Genomic DNA, 21086 nt, shown 5'->3' on the forward strand with positions numbered 1-21086 from the left:
ACAAGCAGGGTGAGGGGCACAGGGAGAAGCAGACTCCCCACTGAGCAGGGGGCCCCATGCGGGGTCATGACCTGAGCCCAAGGCCAATGCTTAGCTGACGGAGCCACCCAGGTGCCCCTATCTTTGAAAAAATTTTAAATTACTGGCATCTTTAGGGTACAAAATTTTAAATTGCAATATTTTAAGAGGACTTATGGTTGAAAACTATAAACTTGTACAATTATGTGGATTTGACTTGCAAACTCTATCTTTTCCCAGTGCTTCACCGTGCAGTACAGTGCTAGAGGGACTAAGATGGGTAGTGGAACCACTCTAGGTGTGCGGATTTGTTGGACAGATGCTCAGTGCAAAGAAGCGCCAAGAAAAATAGATGGCAGTGTTTAGTGAGAAAGCAGAGAAGGGAGCTGACCGTGGGATCTAAGTCACAGAAGACAAGGACGAGACTGAGAGAGGGATCAGGCTGGGAGATAAAATTTGGGAGTCAAGTTACAGCGATTAAAACAAATGTGTTCATGCAGACAGAAGCCCGAAGTAGAGTTAAAGGAAAAATGTACAGTACAGAGTATGTTAAACCATAAATTAGTAAATCTAATTGTATTTATATATGCTTGTAAGTGCATAGAAAATGTCAGGGAAGATTAACAAAAAATTGTGATGTGAAACCAGGGGTAAGACAGCCTTACTTTTCACTTTATATTATTCTGTCCCATTTAAGTTTTTATATGGCGATACACTGTTATTATGAACAAGTTTAATTTTTGTAAGTGAGAATATTATTCTTTGCGTAGCAGGACAGCAGATATAAAATAAACAAGGGACCATGCAATGTGGAAGGAAAACAGGCATAAGTGTTAAGAGATTTAAAAGGCAGAATAATTCTGGGTGATGATGAAGTTTATGTTGGAGTACAATCTTACATTGTACTTAGTTTGGTTTAACTGATGTCTTAAAAATGTACTGAGAACATTCCAAACATAATTTCAATGGTCAAAAGAGAAAGGCTAGCGCCCCAAAACCCAATGGGGGAGCCCAAGTAGTGCTGTACTTGTTCAGAATCCTGTTTGAAAAGGGGGGAAGGGAAAGAGGAGCTGCTGGGGCCACTTTTCATGACTTTCTGGTCCCTCTGAAGGTAAGGCAGGGGGTCAGAGTACTCATTTATAAGACTGGTATTGATGTGCGTTAAGACAAACTTATCCATGGGGCGCCTGGGTGGCTCAGTGGGTTAGGCCGCTCGCTGCCTTCGGCTCAGGTCATGATCTCGGGGTCCTGGGATCGAGTCCCGCATCGGGCTCTCTGCTCAGCAGGGAGCCTGCTTCCTCCTCTCTCTCTCTCTGCCTACTTGTGATCTCTCTCTGTCAAATAAATAAATAAAATCTTTAAAAAAAAAAAAAAAAGACAAACTTATCCATGACATATCATGAGAAGGATCCTTCCAAACTGTTGAGTTTAAAAAATTATTTCCAGGGGCGGCCTGTGTGGCTCAGTGGGTTAAAGCCTTTGCTTTGGGCTTAGGTCATGATTCCAGGGTCCTGGGATCCAGCCCCGCCTCCGGCTCTCCGCTCAGCAGGAAGCCTGCTTCCTCTCCTCTCTCTGCCTACTTGTGATCTCTGTCTGTCAAATAAATAAATAAAATCTTAAAAAAAAAAAATTATTTCCAGAGGTAAAAGAGAAATGAAATCCTCCTTAGCCATGACAGTTAAGTTATCTCAGACTTTTCTGTAAGAAAAAAATAAGGAAAAAAAGAAAAGACAAAATAAAGGAAAGAGAGAGAAAGCAGCAACTAAATAACTTCTATATAACACTGAATACAAACCTTATATGGCGAAGGTTCAATTCTTTCCCCGAATAATACCTGACCAAGATTTTCAGATGGGCGTTTTCCTTCTGATGCTTGGCAAAAATCAAACCTGGAGGGGAGGTGGAGAGAGTATTTAAGCTACTATACATAAAAGGAAACAATGAAGAGTCAAACTCCTAGCCAATCTAGAGGAAAGATTAAGCACTGATCATTCCAGTAGCTCTAGTCAATGAATGAAAAATATAGTTACACTCCAAGTTCCATGTACCTTTCCCCAAAACAAAAACCAAAAATATTAGAAAATTAGGCCCAAGAATAGTTTGATGTCTATCTTTTTGAAGATGTAAATTATAGAATTTTTAAAACTGACACATTATTTTTATTCATTTCAGTAACAAAATTATTTACAGTCTTATTTCAAGTGAATTTCACTAACTTATCTCCTTTTGTTGTAACTTCCTAATCCAAAGTGTTACATAATAATGACATTTCAGTTAGATGTGCTGAAGTTGCCTGGGTTTCTGCCTCATCCCCATATACTGGCCAACACATCCCAACATGGGAAGCATGGCAAGACAGACCCTAGAGAACACGAAATTGTGGAGAAGCCATCTTCAGTCAGCTGCAAGCTTCTCTGTAATTCCCTAGTATTATTGACCAGATTTTAATAAAGTTTTCTTTAAATATTACAGCCAAATTTCAGCTTTGCTATAGAAGATTAAAGGATAGTTCTGTGTTCATTTTAGAATGGTGTGGGAGTACTTGGGACCCATGCAGTAAGGGCTACAGATGAGATTCCCAAGAGAAAGATGAATCTCACATAATAAAAAACTGGTGCTGGGAAACACTCAAATGAAGACTTCTCATGTACTGGCTGTAAGAGATCACTGAGTTTTCCCAAGAATATCCACAAAGATTTAAGGAGATACACTTATTTAACAAAACAAAAGAAACAAAAACTGGAACATTTAAGTCTCTAATAGTTACTTAATGGATGGTCCATCCATTCACTAATGTTATACTCTCTTCTTACAGATGTTTAGCCGTATGGATTCTTACAGCACTGTCTTACTTTTTGGCGTGTGCTTTTCTCTACAGTAAACACCTATTTTCTTTTGAAACTTCTAGATACCACAGAAATTTAGAAGCCAACTAAAATTTAAGAACTATGCTTTATACTCAACATGATATATAGCAGTCAAAGCATATTTATGCAGCATTTTTTATAGTATCAAAAAAGGAAAATAATCAAACGTTCACAGACAAAGACTTAGTGAAACAAACCATACACGACTCTATACAATCTCTACAAAGAAATAATAAACAGGGGCACCTTGCTGGCTCAGCTGGTAGAGCCTGTGACTCTTGGTCTCTCCTCAGGGTCATGAGTTCAAGCCACACTGGGTGACAGCTTACTTTAAGAAAAACAAAAAAGAAAGAAAACAAAAAAGAGGGGCACCTGGGTAGCGCAGTTGGTTAATTGTCTGACTCTTGGTTTTGGCACAGGTCATGGTCTCAGGGTTGTGGGATCAAGCCCCAAGTCAGGCTCTGCGCTCAGCCCAAAGTCTGCTTGGGACTCTCTCTCCTTCTCCCTCTGCCCCTCATGCTCCTGCTCCTGCTCATGCTCTCTCTGAAAGAAATAAATCAATCTTAAAAAAAAGAATAAACAGCTACAAAAAGGACTACAGTAACTGTAGCTGCGTATTAACATGGAAAGATGCCTATATAATAGATTCAGTGAGAAAAAGATGCAAAACCACTTTTTGTTTAAAACAAAAATGTATAGAAGTGGTTACATATATTAGAATATGCAGAGAAAAAATGTGGAGGAGCAGAAAACAAAGGAATTGTTTCTGGGGATTATGTGGGATATAAAAATTTTGTTTGCAACTGTGTGGGGTTTTTTATAATTAAAAAATGTAAAGAAAACACAATGCCTTTTTGTCCATTCAAAAAAAAAAAAAAAAACGAAATCCATTGTTTAGTTGATGCTTCTACTGTACTGAAAAAGATCATATTTCAAATTTTAACTCTACCTTGGAAATAAAGACTATCCCTTAGAAAACGTTTTCAGGCCCTGTACATACTTAAAATATGTATGAATTCGTCTGTAACTGTAAAGAAAATAAATTGTTAAAAGTACAAAATTCTGAGGAGTCAATAAAATTTTATATAAAAACTAAGCTGAAAAACTTACGCCGTATACTCATAAGGAAGAACAGATTCCACTGAATCAAGCCTGTTCACGAATAGTTCTATTTCAGCCTGAAAATGAAGGAACACAGAATTAGAATGTAAATAAACAGAGATCAAAACTTAAGTCATGCTTAGAACTGAAAAAGAATTTGACATGTTTGAAAGGTAGAATTTTATAATATTTGAACATTTCTCCTATAAATCCATTCACTGAGTAGACTTATATGCAATTAAATTACAACAAAATATTTTTAATAGTTGCAGTAATTGCTTTAAAGATTTATTTATTTGAGAGCGAGAGAGAGAGAGGGAGAAAGGAGGAGCGCGTGTGCGAGCGGGGCGGGGCCGAAGGACAGGCTCCTGAAGCAGACTCCTCACGGAGTGCGAAGCCCCATGCAGGGCTCATCTCACAACCCACAGGATCATTACCTGAGCTGAAACCAAGATTCAGAAACAACTGACTGAGCCACCCAGGAACCCCCTTTTTTGTTTCCCCCCAATTTTTATTTATTCATTTATTTACTTATTTATTATTTTGGAGAGAGAGAAAGAAAAGTATATGAGGATTAAATGACTTAACATTTATCAAGAACTTCAGTGACTAAAACAAGAAGTGCTAATATATTTATTAAATGAATAAAGGCAAATGAATTTAATGATATTCAGAATAGGTAATGCCTAAACTACACTGCTCATCTGCTAAAATAAATCCTCACCCAATACTGCTGATATACAGTGGAAGATAAAGACACTAGCCTCTATACACAGCAGTAATAACAGTACAACCCCTAAGACTGTAAGCAAATGATATTACTCAATGGCAATCCTATCTCAAACATATACAAAAATTAAACTGTGTCTCCTTATATAACATATTCTTTGTCATGAGTTATTTTAGCTAAAAAGATAATGGGACACAACATTTAGGCATTACAGAATCCTTGAATAATAAACACAAATATAAGTAACTGTTGTGAAGGCAAAATTCCCAGTTGATGGCTTACTCTGCCAAAATAATTTTCACTAATTATAAGGGGTCAACACTATTATGAACACACTTCAGAATCTAAACCCCCTATTTAATATATTTTCTTGAAGACTGAAGGGTCCCTAAAAAGCTAATCCAGTTCACATCTCTAGATTTCTTTCTAGGAAGAAACACAGCTATTATATTCTATGGAACTGTCTAGGTTTTGAGTTTCAAAATCTGTAAGTGCCACATTTTCATCACAAAAGTTAAATCCCTTGTGCCACGATTAAAACTATCCTTCCTCTCAACCTCAAAGTGATCAAGAACAAAAACTTTTTTTTAAAAGATTTGATTTATTTATTTGACACAAAGAGAGAGATCACAAGTCGGGAGAGAGGCAGGCAGGGGGGGGGGGATGGGGGGAGATGCAGGCTCCCTGCTGAGCAGGGAACCGGATGCGGGACTCCATCTCAGGACCCTGAGATCATGACCTGAGCCAAAGGCAGAGGCTTAACCCACTGAGCCACCCAGGCGCCCCAAGAACAAAGACTTTGAAGCTAGGTTGCCTGAGTTTAAATCCTGACTATGACATTTACTAGCTGTTTGATCCTAGGTAAGTTTCTTCATGCAGTTTTTCCTTTGTAGAATGGAATAATAACCCCTGCTTTGAGTGGTTTTGAGAAGTTTCAAGAGCAGTGCCTGGTACAAAGCACTAAGTATTTACTGTTATGCAACAATGAAGCAATGATGGACACATTCTTATCTGCACTGTCAAATACTCATGTGGCCATTTGTCATTTAAGATGTGGTTAGAGCTAGGGGCTCTGGGGTGACTCAGTCAGCTCAGTGTCCAACTCCTGATTTTGGCTCAAGCCATGATCTTAGGGTTCTGGGGTCAAGCACCATGTGGGGCTCCACGCTCAGTAGAGTCTGCTTCTCCCCCCACCCCCGGATCCTCCCCCTACTCAACTTTCCCTCTCCCCTTTAATATCAAATTCCCATTAAATTTACCTTATCTGTCCACTTTTCCTAATCTGGTGAAGTAGCTTCACATTTTACTCCTAACAACAAAGGTGTTAACAAGCATATGTTTTAGCCTTGCTTTGTGATCTATAAGGATGTCTATATCATCAGGGGCTGCCCACAAATTTTTCCAAAACAGCTAACTCCAAAGAACAATTCTTGCAAATCTTTCACCTAAAAACAAAATTAATTTTTACACACAACACAAAAACAAGTAGGGAACATAACTTCAGTCTGGAGGCAGCATAGCACCAAACTGCTCAATTTGTTTCAAATCCTAAATTTACTCTTAATAAAATGTGCTTTTGATCAAGTAGCAATTTTGAATGTGAGAACTATATGAGGTGATAATAAAACAGTTAAGAATATAGAGGCTGGTCTATAGTTGGTACACAACAACTATAAGGTAAACGATTAAATAAATACTGCTACTATTACTCTCAAAGAAAATAGACATTTCTGAATCTGAGTATTTACCAGCGTAAGGATAACCTTGAGGGCCTCTCCACTCCCATAAAAGGACATTAAGACAACAGTCTTCTGATCTATTGTTTATGCCTATTCATTACTCTTTCCTAGCTATTAGTCCAGGGAAGAGGAAGATGGTAATTATCAAGCACAATTCTCATAATAACCCTAAGAGCTAGGGATTCTTGCTTGCTCTAAGACAAGGAAGTAAGTTCAAAAGCTAGACTGCTAACTCAAAAAAAAAAGGGAGGAAACTCAAGTGCCACTACCATCGCTTTCAATATCTGCTGCTCTCGGTCCTCTACTTCTCTTCCTTCTTGTCTCTTCTGTCATTTTTCCACACTTACCTTTTACAAAAAAGTCAGTCCATCAAAAATATCACCACTAAGTTATGGACCTGTATCTACTATTCAGTGAACTAATCAAAACACACTTTGGATATTCAATTCATCCTATTTTTGTAGCACTTTCATTCCTCCTTTAAATTGTGAAAATCTGAAAATTTAAGAATTATTGTCTCACAACATGCTAAGGAATGCAAATTACAACTAACGATATCTTTAACAAAGAAGAGAGCAATTTACGATGTATTTGTAAATATGCTACATTTATAATACTCTATATTTTAAATGTCAACTCTTACACTGAAACAAGGAAATTTCAATGATATTTTAAGAATGAGATCCTTGTATGGACACCTGAGTGGCTCTGTTAAGCGTCTGACTCTTGGTTTCAGCTCGGGTCATGATCTCCGGGTTGTGTGATTGTGAAGGCTGCTTGAGATTCTCTCTCCCTCTCTTGCACCTTCTCCACTCACTTGCATACATGCGCGCACGCGTTCTCTCTCTCAAATAAATAAATAAATAAATAGAGATCTACATCTGATCTCGGCTTTGGTCACAGCTACACTTTGTTTTACTGCTTTAAGCCATGTGTACCATGCCACATGGCTGCATTTTCCCCCTATTTCCTTGTTCCTTTGTTTTTGCTTTTATTCCACTTTACCTGCCATCACATTGGTTCCAACCACAACCACAACTGGTTTTCAAGTAGAAAGAAACAGAGAAGAAATGTGACTCTGAACAAGAATCAAAGCAAGTGACAAAAGGCTATAAAGAACAAGATCCTTATAATATGGCAATAGAGAAAATGTTGAAAATTGGAAGGAGAAAGGAAATGAGACCACTAGTGAGTTTATGTAGTTTAATGAAAGGCAAAAGTATGCTACAGACATCATGACATTCATCCCTAAAAATATAAACACATATGCAGATAAAGCATATAGGAAAAATATAATCAATTGTTGGCTCTAGAGTTCTAGATGGATATACAGGTGATCATTATACTATTCCATCAACTTTACTGAATTTTGAAGACCATCATAATTAAAAGTTGGAAAAAGAAAGGGCTTTAAAAAACAATAGAAGCCAAATCAAAGCAATACAAAATAAAGACAAAAGAGTAAAATTTAGTGGGGAAAGCTGTTCTAGAGTATGAAAGGTAACTGCAAATTAAGTATTAAGTAGGAGGAAACAATATGCAATCTACATAAAAACTGAAAAACATTCCCAAAGAACAAAAAATCCTGAACAACCATGAGAAAATCATTCACTCTACACATTTATTTAATGGCCACAATACTAGACATTATGAAGTGATATAATAATACAAAAGACATGAACACTCGCCTTTGAAGAATTTCTAATCCAGATGGAGAGACAAGACATACATTCAAGAAAGTAAAAGAAGAAAGTGACAAAGCTATTTATAAATTCTTAGGTAGTTACTAAATCCCAAGGGATTTAGGGTTTTTTTTTTTTTAATAATTAAAATAGCAATGTGCTATAAAAGGACATATTTGTTTTTACGGTCACTTTCCACCAAATATCTTTATTTCCCATCCAAAAATTAATTAAGTACATCTCCTTCTGGAAATCTGCCTTAAATAGAGTCAGCCAACTCCAAAATATCACTGACATAACTAAAAAGAGCTTTAAAGGTTACTTACTTCACATTCCTGCTTTCAAAGTATCCCAAACTGAGTTATTACAAGCATGGAAAGTTGTTAGCCACATTAAGCTTTTTAAGGAAGTTATAGATAAATCCTAAAGCAAGACTGGAAATTCTAAAGCAAGATTTACACAAAGGAAGACTAATGAAATCCCACCCCAAGAAATTTTTTTACGGAAATGGTTTATTTAATTTAGAGTGTTATGGTCTCCCGTCTAAATCCGTCTCCTCCCAGATGTACAACTTTTTTTCTGGTCCTAACCTACCCATTCTACATCTGATCTCTGCTTTGGTCACAGCTACACTTTGTTTTACTGCTTTAAGCCATGTGTACCATGCCACATGGCTGCATTTTCCCCCTATTTCCTTGTTCCTTTGTTTTTGCTTTTATTCCACTTTACCTGCCATCACATTGGTTCCAACCACAACCACAACTGGTTTTCGAGTAGAAAGAAACAGAGAAGAAACGTGACTCTGAACAAGAATCAAAGCAAGTGACAAAAGGCTCTGAGATACTAAGACACAGCCATAGAAAAGGAAAACTATGGACATTTCAACTGGTTAATACTAGAGAAGTCTACTGTGGGAAAAATTCCGAAGAAGGAAATCTTAACCCAGACACAATAAAACAATCCCAATGGAAATGCTGGGAACTCATAAATGTATGTTCATGAACTCTAAGTTATCCCTTCTATCCCCATCTCACTGAAAAACAAAATTTCAACTTTAGATTGTATCAAAGAAAGGAATAAATATAAAATCTGACTACTTATTGGGGAAAGTATGTGCTATGGTGAGTGCATACAGGGTACAGCCCTGTACCCCTGGAGCAAGTAATACATTGTATGTTAATTAAAAAAAAAAATCTGACTACTTAAAAATTGGTTACAAAGGTTAAAACTGCACCAATTGTGGACGTGAAGAATCACCAGCAGCCAGGGACCGCCAGGGTGAGGCAGGAGAGGCAGAGAGTATGCGCAATGGAAGACACAGCAGTACCCCAACAGGATATGACAAGCTCAGCCTTCAGAATCAGGTGCTTTGGAACCTGCATCTCTGCGTCACCACTTACCGGTACACACACTTGAGAGAGTGACTACGTCTCATTCAGCTTCAGTTTCCCAACTGACACATCACAGGATTGTTCTGAGGCTTAGCTAAGGCACCCACAAGGTACATAAACTGTAGTCTTTATTATTATCATTATTAGCATAGGAGATAAATAGGTTTGAAAGTTGAGAATAAGGGCAAAGAAAATATATTTCGAAAGTTTCCTCCAAAGCCTTTCATCAATACTTAGTTAATTTTAATGGCAACAGAGGAAGACCTTATAACCGCATAGAGCACATTTGAAGTAACTACGATTCACTACGACACTTACTAAGCGGACACTGATTTAAAAAGTACAAAGATGAGTAAGAATTAAGAGCTTCAAGAACTGGACTCTAAGGTCCACAAAGCACAGAACAGTCTCTAGAATTTATGTGTGTGGGGGGGGCATAAAGCACATGTCTGTGGCTCTGTTTCAGATGTTCAAAAATACACCTTTGGAAGGGCTTCCCTTTGTGGACAGCCAACAGCAGCAGGACAGTATTTTATCCATACTGACCTTGCTTGCTTTCCCAATCCTAGCTCTCAGATCCACTATCATGAACATTCTCATTTTTAAAATAATTTTATTCAAAAAATTTCATTTCTGAAAGCGAACTTTCTAAGCTCCACATACTTCTTTTCACAGCAAAGTAAAACAATTGTTGGAATGTGAATTTATCATCATTAAAGTCATTCCAATGCCAAATTTCATATTTGAAACATTATCAGTAACCCACACACACTAATTAGTTTCCAGAAGCTAAGACTCAATCTCTTATTCCAGAGAAAACTCTGGTAATGTGAAACTAAACACCACATAAGTAAATATATGTCAATTCTACCAATAAGTTCAAATATAATTGTATTTTTGTACATATTTCAAAATCTTCACACTATATCTATGGTCAAATTAAAACAAGTAAAATACACTGTTCAAAGCAACATTTAGAAATGGGTTTTCTTAAATTTTACTTTTTCCATATTTAGAGGCAACTGCTCCCAAAACAACAGACACATAATTTATTAAACATTTCTAAACATAATTACCAACTACTTTGGTAAAACTGTCACTATAATGGATGACATGATACTATACCTAAAGCCTTATGGACTCCACCAAAATACTATTAGAAATAATAAATGAATTCAGTAAAGTTGCAGGACACAATATACAGAAATCTGTCACATTTCTATTCACTAATAACAAAGTAGCAGAAAGAAAATTAAGAAAACAATGCCATTTACAAATTACACTCCTAAGAATAAACTACCTAGAAATAATCTTAACAAAGGATGTGAAAGACTTACACTCTGAAAACTATGGAGCGCTGATAAAAGAAACCGAAGAGGACACAAACAAAAGGTAGTGATATATCATGCTCATGGATTAGAAGAATATTGTTAAAAAGTCCCTATCACCTAAAGCAACCTATAGATTCAACATAACACCTATCAAAAAACCATTAGTAATTTTTACAGAACTAGAACAGAAAAACCTTAACTTCATATGGAACCACAAAAGACCCTGATGAGCCAAAGTAATCTGGAGAAAGCACAAAGCTGAAGGATTCAACAATCCCAGATTTCAAGATACACTACAAAGCTATAGTAATCAAAACAGTATGATCCTGGGACAAAAACAGACACACAGATCAATGCAATAGGATGGAGACCTCAGAAACTAACCCACACCTATATGGTGAATTAATCTACAACAAAGGAGGCATGAATTTACAACGGGGAAAAGACAGTCTCTTCAATAAATGGTGCTTGGAAAACTGGACCACTTTCTTGTACCATACATAAAAAGAAACTCAAAATAGATTAAAGATTTAAATGTGAGATCTGAAACGACAAAACTAGAAGAAAACACAGGCAGTGATCTCTCTGACATCAGCCTTAGCAATATATATACGGATATGTTTCCTCAGGCAAGGGAAACAAAAGCAAAAAAACCCTAATGGGACTACACTGAACCAAAAAACTTTTGCACAGCAAAAGAAACCATCAACAAAATGAAAAGAAAACCTACTCAACGGGAGAAGACAGATCTGATAAAGGGTTAATATCCAAAATATAGACTCAGGGTGCATGGGTGCCTCAATCATTAATCATCTGCCTTCGGCTGAAGTCATGATCCCAGGGTCCTGGATCGAGTCCCCCATCAAGCTCCCTGCTTAGCAGGGAGTGTGCTTCTCCCTGTCTAACCCCCCATTGCCCCAGCTCACGCTTGCATTTGCTCTTTCTCTCAAAAATAAATATATTTTTTAAAATATTTTATTTATTTATTTGACAGAGAGAAATCACAAGTAGTCAGAGAGGCAGGCAGAGAGAGAGAGAGGGAAGCAGCCTCCCTGCTGAGAGCAGAGAGCCCGATGCGGGACTCGATCCCAGGACCCTGAGATCATGACCTGAGCCAAAGGCAGCGGCTTAACCCACTGAGCCACCCAGGCGCCCTCAAAAATAAATATTTTTAAAAAGAAAAAAAGACATCATACAACGTAATACTAAAAAACAAAATAACCCCATTAAAAAAATGGCCAGAGGACCTGAATAGACATTTTCCCAAAGATATCCAGATGGCCAACAGACACACGAAAAGATGCTCAACATCACTCAGCATCAGGGAAATGCAATCAAAACCACAATGAGATACCACCTCACACCTGTCGGAATGGCTAAAATCAAGAAGACAAGAAACAAGTGTTGGCAAGGATGTGGAGAAAGAGGAACGCTTGTGCACTGCTGCGGGAATATAAACTGGTGCAGCCACTGTGGAAAACAGGAGAGAGGTTCCTCCAAAAATGAAAATATCATACAATCCAGTAATTCCACTACTGGGCATTTACCCAAAGAAAATGAAAATGCTAATTGGAAAATACATATGCACTCTATGTGTATTGTAGCATTATTTACAATAGCCAAGATATGGAAGCAACCTAAGTGTCCACTGACAGATGGACAAAGAGAATGTGGTAAACACAGGCGCGCGCACACAAACAGAAATACTACTCAGCCATAAGAAAAGAGTAAGAGCTTGCCATCTGCAACACTATAGACGAACCTAGAGGGTATGATACTAAGAAGGTAAGTGAAGTAACTCAGACAAAGATAAACATTGCATGATTTCATTCATATGTGTAATCTAAAAAGCAAAACAAAGGAATAAACAACAACAAAAAGTGCAGAAACAGATCCATAAATAAAAAGAACAAATTGGTGGTTGCCAGAGGGGAAGGGGATGTGGTGTTGGACAAAATGGATGAAGGGGAGTGGAAGACACAGGCATTCAGTTATGGAATGCATAAGTTACAGGGATGGAAAGTACAACATAGAGAATATAGTCAATACCACTGTAATAGTGTTGTATGAGAATTGTAAAGCTGTCCAATTACTATGTTGCACACCTAAAACTAATGTAACATTGTGTGTCAACTATACAATTTTTTAAAAAGTATGATTCTGATTAAGTTTCCTTTTTATTAAAAAATTGTTATACATTCATTTAAACATTTTTTTAAACACCAGGGGGTATATCTTGTCATTTTTCCTTACGGGACAGGAAAGAATTTTTTTTTTTAAGATTTCATTTTATTTATTTGACAGAGAGAGACAGCGAGGAGAGGGAACACAAGCAGGGGGAGTGGGAGAGGGAGAAGCAGGATTCCCACTGAGCAGGGAGTCTGATGCAGGTTTGATCCCAGGATCCCGGGATCATGACCTGAGCGTAAGACAGACGCCCAATGACTGAGCCACCCAGGCGCCCCCGTAAAGAAATTCTTAATCTTTCATCCAAGAACACAATCTATATACCAAACAGTAAAAAAGTGGCGGATGTTCTGGAGAGTTTAGTTGTTCGATCTGAATTCATGTTGACAAGCCAACAATGAACTGAAAGTTAAAGGCAGCAACGGTAAACGCACTCATCAGCTATTTGCCACCACAACGCCACTCAGCACACTGCAGACCAGTCTAAAGCTAACAGCATTCAGCCGCTAACTGAAACGATCAAAACTCTTACGAGGTAGATCAGAACTGCACATTTTACTCTGTGAAGACCTATTAACTTCTAATCAGGGCTTTATTCTATTTATTGCAGTCAACATACTGTCCCTTGATTTTAAGGAAGTTAAATGGATTCTAGAGGAAAACACCACCACTGTTCAATCCTTTTGTTACTATGGTTTCAAAAACTAGTAACACAAGACAGATAACAGAAAAAAATTAAAAGAGAAACCTTAATAGCAACAAAAATAATAAACTGTTAATGTTTTCCATACCACCACACAGCTATTACAACAATAAAAATTATAAAATACTGTGGAGACACAGGGTATCATATAGCTTAAGGCATTATAAATCAAGCCTAGCTTTTTTTTTTCCCCCAAACCTATCTTTTTTGAAAGAAGCTTGGCAATATTAAATAGAGCTATAAAATTGCTTCTTGCCTCTGACCTAGCAATTTTATATTTGGGAATATGTAAGTAATTCCTGCTAAATACATTCTAGCAAAATTATTCATAACAGAAAAAAACTGGGACCAATCTCAATGCCCTACAGGCAAGAAACTGCCTATATGCGGTTAAACAAACCACAGTACAGTAAATAGAATAAAATATTATTATGGCCAATAAAAACCAGTAAGAATGTGCACTATGTTAATATTCAAAAGCATATGCCTGTAGTGATAGTAAATTTAAGAAAAAAAGGAACCCACAGAACACAGTCACAGTATAATATACAGGCTAATATAAATATCATAAATCAGAAGTTAGAGCAATATAAATAGTATTTTATGTTCAATGGACTCCTTTTTCTCTGCCAATAATTTGGACATAAAATAATTTTGAAAGGAGAAAATGGCCAAATCCTCAGGGTTCTTTTGATTGTCTTTCAATAATATACATAGTGAGCTAAATGCAGGACACTGTACATGTAATGCCTACATTATAAAAATTACAATGCTGATGACATACTTGTTTTATCTCTATACTAATAAATGTTTTATAATATCACAACTGACAAATATTGTGCTTCTTCGCTAATAAATGCAAAACACACTTTTCAAGGGGAGTAAATAATAAGCAAATAGGATCATCCCTCTCTTACATATGGAAAAACTGATGGAAACAGTATCAGTATCCTACCCAATTCATCCAACTCCTGATTTCCTATGCTAACAGTAGCTTCTGGAAATTTTTCCCATTCGTAACATTTTACTTTTCATTATTTAGTTTAAAAATAATTCCCTTCAGGTCTTCTGAACAGTATATACATGACTGTCCTCCTTAAATACGAAATATGAGGAAAAAATTAACACCCTGACTGAAGTAATGAAAATTCGAACTATTTACTGTTTTTCTTCTCTGAAAGGCAACAAGATACACTAAAGTTTACTTTAAATTTTCTATCCCAGTTAGTCAAATTGTAGGGAAAAAATGCTAAAGGTACATCTTTCTGCTCTTCTAAGAGTTGTTTCCATTGACCAAGAGGTGAGAGCAGCTAGTAACAAAGATGAAATCCAAACATTTCAGAAAAAAACGTTTTGCCTTGTTGTTTTATCTCTATAGCTTTGAAAATTAAAAATCCCAAAAGACTCCCCCAAATTAACCGCAACTCAGAAATAGCTACTTAAAGGCCCTGTTGAGAAACCAAAAATCATCTAAGAGGCAGATCACCTGTGAATTTCACTCATATTCATTTTCCAAAGTCCATTCCAAATGGACTTCCTTTCTGCAGCTTTCCCCTAAAGACTCCAATCCACAGATGTTTCCTCATTTGTGTTTTAAAGCACTTTGGACATACATCTTTTATAACGTATCAGATTTCAGTAATCTGTTCATAAACTTATGTCCTTTACTCTGAGGTTCCTCAGAAGACAGGAATACATTTTTTTGTCTCTAAGACACCAGGAATACAACACAAGGTTGTCGTTAAATTTAAATTTAAAGACGAAACACTAGGTTTTAAAGGTTGGTTACTGAAATATTTAACAGAAAAACCAGTGTGCTTTCAAGATCAGCTCTCTCTTCCACTTGTAAGCACTATATATTCTTTCAATCATAACTCTCAAAGAGTGAAAGCTTCTTGCACTGCTGGGCACAAGAGTTACAGTATGCAAGTGGTAACTGCTGACTTGAGTAAACTTTAAAGATCCTTAGACATTTTGAGAGATCCAAGATTTTAAAACAAACTGTAAAATGCTATGAAAAATTTAATAGCTTATTTAATGCCCTAAAATAAGCTTGAAATTCATAGCTACAGTAAAGCTAGCAGTAATAAAATAAACACCAGCCTTTAAAAATAAATCAAACTTAGTAAATAAACCTATTTATAGACTGTAAAAGTTTGCCGAACGATTATTTAAATTGTTAAAATTATTAATGGTTTCAAAGAGATCCTCACGCACCAATGCTAAGTGTTAGCAACTTAAAATAATTATGTAAATCGTGATGCTCTGTATCGAATAACCTAAAAGTAAGTGACTTATGACTCTTCACTAGCAGTTAAACTGAAAACCTTGCGTGTAAAAATTGTAAGAGATCAAAGTTTTCAAAATATGCCCTAGGAAAAAAACGCGTTTCTCCTGTCATCTGCTCTTTTTAAGTGTTTAAAACACTCTCTGAAAAACTAACCGGTGGGCTCTTGTGCATTTTTTGCATGTTAAAAAAAACTTAACTTAAAAGATAGAAATTAACGGTCTCAACTATTACAGCAATCTTTCTTTCTTTCTTTCTTTCTTTTTTTAAACCAATGCAGTTTATGCGGTTCTGGGTGTTATAATTCACAAATAAGGAACGAACTGCTAAGCGTTAAGCTACAATACCAATGTCCCAGAAAGAAACAAGCTCTCAAAACCAACCAGGAGTTCCAAGAAAGTAGAATAGGACGGGAAGCAATTAAATAAAAAGTAACTAGAAGACCTGGTCGTCCACTTCTCGGAGTGCGTGACACAGGGCTGTGAGCGAACACGCACCCGTGGAATGCTTGCTGACCTGCATGCACCCAACTCCAACAGAGCGCCATACACACCAAGTCCCTGTTTCCAGGCAAACTAAATACAGCTGCTCGTGCTACCCGGACCTCTAGACGGGAGGCGAGCCTGAGGCCCACCGAGTCCCGCAGAATCTACCCTCAAAGGCCGTTCCAGAACCTCCGACTCACGGCCGGGCCGAACCCAAGCACTTCTCGGGACACCAGACCTATCCCAGCTACGCCCCCTTCCTCTCGGACCTCAGCTCCCCGGTAAAGGAAGGCTCCCCTTCGGTTAGAGCACTCAAGGTCCGCCAGGCCTCACCCACCTTACACTCGTCACTCTTTTTTTCTTCTTCGCAGAAGTTGACGGGCGCCAGGCCGGGGAGGTAGAAGGCGGCGCCCGGACGCGGGCCTGGGGCCGCCTCCAGCAGGAGCAGCACCAGGAGCAGCGGCCCCGGCCACCGAGGTTGCGACAACGCCGGCAGCCTCGCGCTCATGACTGCTGTTTCGGGGGAAGGGCAGCCGAGCCGAGGGGCTGAAGAGGGAAGGAGGGACGGGCAGCCTTGGAGACGACTACAAGACCGCGGCAGCTGAGGAAGGACGGCTCCGCCACGGACAGTTCCGGTTGCGCTAGGAGACACCGCGGGTCCCGCAACAGAAACCGAAGCGGAGCTCGACAGAGCATGCGCAAAGCCGCCTGCACATGCTCAGTGAGAGGGGCTGCTAGCCCCGGGAGGAGTTTCCGGGAGGGAGCGTGGAGGAAATCCACTTTCCAGGTTTTCAGCCGGCCGACTAGGTGGTTGCCTGCTTCCGCGTTCGCGGTCCGGTTCCAAATTCGATCTGGAGTTCCCTGGGGGCGTCGGGGAGCATCCCACCGCCCGGCTGGCGCCCCCAGCTTGTCTCTTTGGTTCAGGTTTCCATAACAACCGTGAGGTTTCCTCCCCACACTGCCCGCAGCACTTCGACCCTTGTTACAGAGTTGGTGTTCCACAAAGTACCTGCTGATGGAAGCGGCGTCGGCGACGGGAAGTTCGGAAGACACCTGGTTGGGATCAGGATACGGAAAAAAGGGGGAAAGAACTAGCCAGAAAGTATCAAATACTCAGGTGTTTTCACGGATGGGTTCCAAGTATTGGATACCATGGGACATTCTTGAGCGACACGGTGATTGCACAGAATAAACAAGATCTTTTCAAGGATGAGTGAAAGGTGGAGAGAAAAACGGGAGTAGGCGAGCGGAAATATAATGTTGACATTTCTTTGCAAAGGAAGACAGGCAAGGGTTCGGTGAGGAAGTAGTTCTCGTGAAATACCAATCTGGTAGGGTCCCCTTTGAGCAAGTTTCTGACACGTTCCTTATTGAAATGACGCGATTACCGTGTTTTTACGTGCACTTAGGCATTTGTATTTGTGTTGGTGTGAGTGAATTCTCTTGAGTGCTTTTCAAGGAGTAACTTGCTTTTGATGGCATAAAGTCAATTCAGTGGAGCTTTAGCAAGAATACTTTGTAAGAATGCATCCACTTAGACTATACAGGAAGGAATCAAACCCTGGCAGTACTTCCTGCTCAAGAATGGGCAAATTGGCTAAACGAGTAATTCAGGAAAGTGGAGCCCCAGGCAATTCTATCTAAATTCTTGGGGGTGTTTGCAAGTTTCCTCCCCTGGAGTTTACAACGCTCATTGAATTTTCAAAGGGATCTATGACTCTACAAAAAAGGTTAAGAACCACTCTTCCCTACTGTGGAGTAATCAGAACAATGAAGGGTAAAATACTTGAAACTCCTATCTAGTTAATGTGACCTCGAGCAAATTAATCAATCAAGTCCGCGGTAGTAGAACTAGAAAGAAGAGGGAAAAGAATGTCCGTCTTAAGGTTGTGAAAATTAAATTAAAAAAAAAAAAAGTATGTTAAGTGCTCAGCACACTGCTTGGCACAGAGAAATCGCAACCATTTTTACAACAAAAGTCAAGCTAGAAGGGGCATGAGTGTGGCCATTCAGAGAGTGTGGTTCAGAGAGTGAACCTCTTCCTCCAGCAATTTAATTAACATATCTGTTGAACATCCACTTTGACCTAGGGAGAAGGATTTATTCTGTACCTGAAGTTACGGAAATTTCCAACATAAGAGGAAGCAGATGGTCTCCATTTAGAAATGAGAGGGAAGGAAAAATAACATTTTTGTTAACTATCTTTTATTTTTCCTTGGCCTTCACTATCTCACTGCCCACCGCCAACCCTTCTTTGCCCAGTGTTCCCCATCTCAGGAAATGGCACTGCTGCCCCTTGCTCAAGAACCCAAGCCTGGAAGATAATCTTAATGTCTCCTTCGCCCCCTCTCAACCTACAGTCCAACAAGTTCTGCTCGCTGGGCGCTGAACAAGACTAACTCCTTTCCAGCCGCACTCTAGTCCAAGCCAAAATCTTAGATCTCCGGAACTACTTACTGCCTTTCAATTTCCACTCTTGCCAAGAGCGATCTTTATTAAAATCTTTAAGTCCCTCAAAACCATTCTGCTTAAACCCGACACCGCACGCTGCTTGTCACTACCTGGAATTAATGTGGTTATGTTTACAGTCTCACTCCCGGTTTTTATGTAACCTCTGTGGGAGTAAAGACTTTGCCTCTGCATCCTACATCTCTACATCCCCAGAGCCTAGAGCAGCGTGTGGCCCATAAAGGAGATCAGAGGAGCAAGTAACTGGAAAGCACTACAGGACTAGAACTGGCCAACCACAGAAATTCTAAATCTGAATTTACAATCGCAGACTTTCAGAGCTGAAATAACCCTAAGTTTTTCCAGATACATTAACCTATTATAGAACAAAGGGGGCTGACTGACCACAGACAATCAGCTACTCATGGAGGCTGAGACCTCAGTAGTCTGGGGGTTCAAGGTCCCCAACCTCTCTTGCTCCAAACCCCGTCGCCTCTATAACCCGCGTAGCTCAGCATCACCAAAAACCCGGAGAAGTGGAGTCCTCCTTGATATATGGTCTCCGGACTCCAGTTGCAAACCTGTCTGACCAGAGCGCGGACAGCGCATGCGCAAGGCCGGCACGCGGTTCCTCCCCTCCTACCTCGGCGACCTCCTCCCTGCTTCCGCCTCCAGAGTTCAGACACGTCATCCCTCGCGGCCCGGCCCTAAGGGAGGATAGGGGGCGGGGCCCGGCCGCGGGGAGGAGCGAACCCCTTATTTCCGGCTCCGGCCTCTCCCGGAAACGCCTTTACCCGGGGTTCCCTGGGTTACCTGCCTCGGGTGTCAGCGCGGTGCTCGGGGCGTGGCTTAGGGAGACCGCCCCACCCTCTCGTCTGGGCTGCAGAATGGAGTACCTGCTTTCAGGGTAACTCTTCCTTGGACTCTATCGTGCAGAAATTCTGGGGATTCCAGTTCCAAACTAAAAAATTATTAAGTTTTCCTTTCATCATCCCTGTGTGACGCTTCCTTTCTCGAAGTACTGGTACTTCAGACTCAGCTGTAAAACTTGAAGGCTATGATTTTCTCCTTTCCTCTGAGACAGATAGGATTTGATGACCCGTTTCAGGCTCTTAAAAATCTGACATTTGGTTTTTCCACTCCTCTCTGCCAAAGTAATTTAGATAGCCTGTTCTGCGTTTCCTACGGCTTCTATGCATATTTACTCGCAAATAAAAGTACGGGATGCCTAGTTAAATTTTCACTTCAGATTAACAATGAACAGGTTTTTTTAGTGCATGTACATCCCAGATATTACGTGGGACATGCATCATTTTATCTGGCGATCCCATGTCTGTCAAGTTGCAGGAAAGACAGCTGTAGTCTGCTGATCGTATGCCTGTAAAAGAATGGGCTTCCAGGATTTTCTAGAAGATAAAAAATAACCCTCTTGTTCTTTAATGTCTCATGTAAAACTGTGGTAGTCCAAGAGACAAAAGAAACCATCCATGGTCCCCTTCCCTGGTCTAAATACAGCAACTAGGAAATAGAACTGGCCCTAAATCATAGGCTCTAAAGGCAGTTCGTAGTAGTTCAGAGCCAAGATGTAAGAAATCCTAAATTTTAAGATGAAAGAATGGTTCCCAGGACAAGACTTGATTTATAAGCTAAAAGAGGAGTTGCATCCAGAAGACGGATTATTCAGCCAGAATTCAGCCATATTCCCAGAACCTGGGAAAATGAAACCCACAGAGGCAAACACCACCAACTCTGGGAACTCTGGGAAGACGATAATGGCCTGGCCCAAAGCCTCCACATCTACAACATGGGTGGTAGTGTGTCTCTGTGATACACAGACGCATATTCTAATTATGTAGCTAATTCTGTTTTGAATTTATGCCCAGCAACTAACTTTCCACTTACAATGTAGCTTGCCATGTAGTTTGCTTACAGAGAGAGAATGTTTGCTGGATTCAAGTAGCTGTTCTGTGGGATTACTGTTGTCTTCTTTTAACAACTTTATTGAGGTGTAATTTACCTACCATGTAATTCACTCAGTTTAAGTGTACAATTAAATAATTTTTAGCAAATTTACTGCATCATGCCATCATCACCATAATACAGATTTAGACCACCCC

General features: G+C 39.4%; 1 protein-coding gene across 1 annotated transcript in view; it reads right to left on the reverse strand.

Annotated features, from left to right (window-relative positions):
- The window catches only part of TM9SF2 (transmembrane 9 superfamily member 2), a 59879-nt gene extending 42677 nt beyond the window's left edge, over nt 1–17202 (reverse strand). The window contains exons 1-3 of the mRNA XM_032314597.1: nt 16859–17202; nt 3996–4063; nt 1814–1907 (exon numbers count right to left, since the gene is read on the reverse strand). Of these exons, the coding sequence (XP_032170488.1) occupies nt 1814–1907; nt 3996–4063; nt 16859–17029 (333 nt within the window). The 5' untranslated portion in view covers nt 17030–17202. The remainder of the gene's footprint in view (nt 1–1813; nt 1908–3995; nt 4064–16858) is intronic.
- Between the last annotated feature and the right edge of the window lie 3884 nt (nt 17203–21086).

The sequence above is a fragment of the Mustela erminea genome, chromosome 15 (assembly GCF_009829155.1).
Source record: "Mustela erminea isolate mMusErm1 chromosome 15, mMusErm1.Pri, whole genome shotgun sequence".
Taxonomy (NCBI): domain Eukaryota; kingdom Metazoa; phylum Chordata; class Mammalia; order Carnivora; family Mustelidae; genus Mustela; species Mustela erminea.